Source organism: Eschscholzia californica, unplaced genomic scaffold, assembly GCF_041429995.1.
Source record: "Eschscholzia californica isolate CP2 unplaced genomic scaffold, dmEscCali1.0.p SCAF_2, whole genome shotgun sequence".
Classification (NCBI taxonomy): Eukaryota; Viridiplantae; Streptophyta; class Magnoliopsida; order Ranunculales; family Papaveraceae; genus Eschscholzia; species Eschscholzia californica.
In genome coordinates, this window is record NW_028238309.1 from 19,278,741 (window position 1) to 19,284,337 (window position 5,597).

Consider the following 5,597-nt stretch of genomic DNA (forward strand, 5'->3'; position numbering starts at 1 on the left):
CCCATTACAAAATAGGAGTCGGATTTCATCACCGGTCTCTTGCCCGTTTAGGTAACAACATTGCGTGATCCCAAGCCTCACTTAAAATTAAAAATTGATTTAGACATTGACCAAAGGGTAACGAGCTTATAGGACCTTCTTGACAAATCTCGAATTTGATTAGTATTTGGAGTTTTCCGAGGAAGAGGGAACGATCCAAGCGCACAATTCTTGATCGTTGTACTGTGACGGAGTAACTCCTTATAAGAATCATAGTTCAAGCTTTGGTAAGAAGTAGAAGCTGTCGAGATCTACTTTTAGGTGAAAAAGACCACCCAGTCGTCTAGATTGTGTCTAGGTTGCTTGGTTGAGTCGGCTTGCTTGTGTGTGTGTTTTTCTTAGGATCTTCGTAGTTTCATTACTCTTAATAAAAAAAAAAAAATCAAAAGAGTCCGTTGTCTTGTCTTTTGGTGTATGCCTCCTAGGTTGGGTGATGAGAGGGGTCATTTTGTTAAGAGTCTGATTTGAGTGTTTTACTTGAAAACCTTTCTTTAAGCGAGACTATGGAGGATCACATTGATCAAGCTAGGACCGAGAATCAACCTATGACTCTCAAAGATTACATGCACCCAACTATGGTTTGTCAGCCATCATGCATTAGGTTACCCTCGACTAACACTTATTTCCAGATAAAGTCGGGGATTATCAACATGCTTCCGGTGTTTCGTGGTCTAGAGAATGAGAACCCGTATTATCATGTTAGGGAATTTGAGGACGTATGTAAGACTATGAACGTCCCTAACTCGATAGATGCCGTTACACTTAGGTTGTTCCCTTTTTCTCTAAAGGATAAAGCAAAGTCTTGGTTTTATGCCTTAAAACCAGAGTCTATTTCTACGTGGGAAGAACTTAGTGGTGTATTTCTACAAAAGTTCTTTTCCACGCATAAAACCAGAGCTTTAAGGCTGAGTCTGCTAAATTTTAAGCAACTCGAAGGAGAGTCTCTCCATACATATCTTGAGAGATTCAAAGATGTTCTACTAGAGTGTCCACACCATGGGTTCGAAAAAATGAAACTAGTCCAACTATTGTATGAAGGACTAGATTATCCTACCATATCCCTGGTTGAGTCATTCTGTAATGGCGGGTTTTCTAATAAAACCGCCGACGAGGGCATGGCCTTCTTAGAGGAACTAGCCCGTGCAATCTCATCAATGGGGAACTTCGAGAGAACTTGTGTGTAATACATATAATCCAAGCTGGAGAAATCATCCCAATCTCTCTTCGTCTAAAGGTCAATACCAGAGTCAGCCTAGTACTTCTATGAACCATCCTGAGTTCGTTGCCCCTAGCGATCCTTATGCTCAATCCAGTGTCCAACGTTCTTCTGAAAAGAAGATGACATTAGAGGACACCATGAACACGCCAGAGTTTATGCAAGCGACCACTCAGACATTGATTAGTCTAAAAAACCAGGTGTGTCAACTTCAAGAAGCCTTTAGTCAGAGAGAAAATGGTGAGGTTCTGAGCCAACCAGGGCAGGGATCAGAATGTACATTGGCTAGACAACCACCCGATCAAGCCAATGTAGTTACCACCCTTTGGAGAGGTAGAGTTCTTGACAAGAGAGTAAGAGTTCCTGAGGATAACAAGTTACACCCTCGTGATAATCTTGAGAAGGCTCGTGAGACTGAGAGTCCACCTCCAACGTTTGAACCTTATGTTCCTAGAGCTCCATACCCTCAGCGTCTAATGGAGACGATGAAGTTATCTCAATCTGATGAGGTAGTGAAATTGTTCAAACATGTCAACATCAATGTTCCATTATCATACGAGTCCATTGTTGAGCAAACTCTTGAGCCACTTTTAGAAGATCCAAAAGCTGAGTCTGTATTATTTCTTGATTCTCAATCTTTTACTACACTTAGTCATGATGATACCCTTTTGAGTCCAATTGGAGGTATTACAGAAGATGAAGATGATAAGTTATGGTTTGCAGAAATGTCTAAAGAGAGTGATGACTCATTTGACTTAGGTGAAACCTTAGAATTCTTTAAGGACACCGATGACATCAGAATAAGAGAAATTTTAGAAAGTTTTTCAGAGTCTTTACCTAAGTCAGACTCAAATGAGCTAGTACCTAACTTGGAGGTGATTTTACAACGAGCCAATGAGGTCATTTTAGAACCTCCTAGTTTGAGTGTTGATCTAGATGAGTCCAATCTCTTAAATAGTTATGCACCATGTCCCTCGGAAGTTCAAGTAACCCCGTGTCAATCACTTGTGCATTCTTCCATAGTCTCTCAATCAATTTGTGATGTTTATGAGGATCCGTTTTATCCAATGTCTTTCAACTTTAGTTTATCGCAAAACTTAATGATTTTTGCTTCATCTAAGTTTGGGGATAACTCATCCACATCAAAAGTCTCACTTAAATTGTCATATCATTGTATCGACGTGAGACTGAACCTTCCTGGATACTTCATTTTTTGGGTTGACCCTCAAATCTTCCGATTACTATTGTATGGGGAGTCATCAACCACACTCCAGTAGGTTTACAGTGATTCTCTTTCTTTTTTCATTATCATCGTCTGGCTGAAGACGATAAACTTAGCGCTTCTTGGGAGGTAACCCATTCTTTTGATATAGGACAGTGGAGTATGGTAATATCTTTCCTCTCATCTTTTGCTAAGTCCTTCATTTTGAAAATTCAAGAGGGTTCAAAATTTTTCAATTTTGGACCGAAAATGTGAGTCTAATGGTTGTTTTTGGCTTGTTAATAGTTATAGAGTCGAGTTGATCGTACTATCCGGTTGTTAAAGGTTTCTTCATGAATTTCAAGTCTTGAGGTCGTCTGTGTCCTAACCATGTGAGTATTATGGAAGTGAAGGGTTGACAGCAGGGGCGTGGCTGAGATTTTGAGGGCCCTGTGCCAAATTTCAAAGAGGCCCCTTATATGATAAATAAAAGTAAGAAAATCTCAACAAATAATAGGTAAAAATGTTGTTAAATTGATAATCCGTCCAAACCTAAAATATATTGAACTTAAAAACAAAAACTAATAGAAAATAAACAAAAAACACTACAACCTTTGCATTTTATGTGACAATCTGAAATAATTTTCACTTGAAATTTTTTCTCCTTGCATTTTTTGAAGCAAAATCATCAATTAAATCTTCGTAATCAATCTGATCTAAAAATTCACTTTCGATGGTGAGAAGAGCTAACCCATTTAGTCTATCCTGTGACATAGTTGATCTCAAGTATGATTTCAAAATTTTTATCTTTGAGAAAGTCCTTTATGCCGATGCAACTGTGACCGGTATCGTCAACAAAATCCTATAAGCAATACTAGTAGCTGGAAAACAATTCATTTTCTTCAAGAAATCCAATATGCAACTAGCTTTCTTAACTTCACCAGGCAAAATATTTTGCAAGAGTCTTAACTCTATAAATAATTCATCTCCTTCAACATCAGAATGTTCTCCATTTTTCTAATTATTTACAAGATTATCGCAAAATGTTTTTAATTCGCCATCACAATATCCACTCAATTTTTCTGGTCTCAACAAAAACCCGAAGATCTTCTCATATGCTTGGTATTGATCGAATCTTTTCTCTAATGAACCAATAGCTTGATCTACTAAGAAAATAAAATAATGAATTCTGAAATATTCCTCGCCTGATTGTGAAACTAGTTCTGATGGTCCATTACCAATCTCGTCAAAATATCTTTTTCGACGAATGTCACGCCTCTCGGGAAATACAGCATCAACTTCCATTTCAGTTGCAAGTTTCTTCGCGTCGACCATGGACTCTTCAAACCCAGTTTCTCTGTATTGCTTAAAAGTAGCAATTAAGCCTCTTACTAATTCAATGGCGACATCAATATGCATATCTTCTGATTGCAAACTTTTGCTGACCTTATTTACTGTAACCAATATCCTGTACCAAATAGTGGTGCCCAATAAAAACTCAAAATTGCTAAGTTCATGTATTGCAATAGGATTTGCTTCACTTTTAGTTTTAGCTTCATTGTCACTTCTTCCTAATTCGAATAAAGCTTCCCTGATTTGTCGAGGTTGTGTTATAATTGCTTTGACACTTTCAACACGACTTTCCCAACGTGTCGTTGACAATGATTTTAGAGTAACTCCTAGATTATCCTTTAAAATTTGCCAACGCTTTGTAGAATTTGCAAACAACGTATAAATTCGTTGAATAACTCCGAAGAAATCCTTAGCTTTACTATAACAATTTGCTATATCAGAAAGAGTTAAATTGAGACTATGACAACCACATGGAGTATAAAATGCTCTAGGGTTAATACTTAGGAGTCTTTTTTGTACCCCATGCTTGCACCCTTTCATATTTGATCCATTATCAAATCCCTGCCCTCTCACATCATCTATCTCAAGATCAAAAGCCTTTAAGGCAGTTTGTAGCTCTATAAATAATCCGACTCCAGATGTATCATTCACATTAAAAAATTCTAAGAAATATTCTTGTACCTTTACTGGAGTAACACCCATATCTACACATCTTATCACCAAAGTCATCTGCTCTTGGTGATTACTATCAGGAGTACAATCAAGAATGATTGAAAAGTATTTAGCTGCTCTTACCTTTTTAAGAATTGTGTTCCTGACTTCAGACGATAGCATTTGTATTAACTCATTTTGAATTACATTACTGAGATAATGAGATCGAATTTCATTAGTCTTAATCCGACGAAGATGTTCCTCCATAATTGGGTCATGTTCTGCAAGCATCTCAACAAGACCCATAAAGTTTCCGTTGCTTTTTTCACCAATTTTTTGCGTTCTTCCACGAAAGGCTAGAGTATACTTGGCAAGATATTTTATTACTGAAATTAATCTTCGCAATAATAATCTCCAATGTTCTTTCTCTTTTCTAATTGCATCTTGCGCAGCTTTGTCTATCGTCTGACTTGTTTTTAATCGAATTTGTGTTTCAATGCAAAGAGCCATATTGGCAATGTGTTCAATGCTAATTTCATGTTCTTTAAGCCTCACACTAAGATGTCTCCAATCTCCGTATCCTTCATTTGCTAATTTATTTCTCAAAGGTCCTTTCTTGAACAATTTACAACAAAAACAGAAAACTTTATCTGCATCTTTTGAGTACACAAGCCAATTTCGATCATGTTTTTCTCCATTTGATAAGTGTCTAGTGTAGAATTCTGAAGAAAAGTGTCTTTTTGTACCATCATTGGGACCATCAGTTATTGATAGATCTCTTACGGGGCCTTTTTCAATTACCAAATCTCTTTGTTTTGCATCTAAAGTATCCCAAAGTCTCGGATCATATATATTTTCAGATATTGGATCATTTTCTTTTTCATGAGATTCATCAGGAACATCATCAACTAAAATTTCATCATTTAAGTGTTCATCACCATTGCTATGATTTTCATTTTGTACACAATCTTCAATTAGTTCTTCATTATTCTGTCCAGTAACTAACTCTTCAACTAAATTTGGTTGTTCTTTAACAACAAATCTATCAAGAGCTCCTCTTTGTGACTGTATCATTTGTTGATCTTTTGCTTTTGCTTGACGTTTGGAATACCCGGATTTTTGTTTCTTTGGTGCCAT

At 36.9% G+C, this 5,597-nt stretch overlaps 1 protein-coding gene across 1 annotated transcript; it reads right to left on the bottom strand.

Annotated features, from left to right (window-relative positions):
- Positions 1–3,473: 3,473 nt before the first annotated feature.
- On the bottom strand, positions 3,474–5,597 carry LOC147556716 (uncharacterized). Its single transcript, XM_086658691.1, has one exon. The coding sequence runs from the start codon at positions 5,595–5,597 to the stop codon at positions 3,474–3,476; it is 2,124 nt and encodes a 707-aa protein (XP_086514817.1).

Excerpts from the sequence above, each read along its gene's own strand:
- LOC147556716 (XM_086658691.1), bottom strand. The coding sequence starts at position 5,597 with ATGGCACCAAAGAAACAAAAATCCGGGTATTCCAAACGTCAAGCAAAA.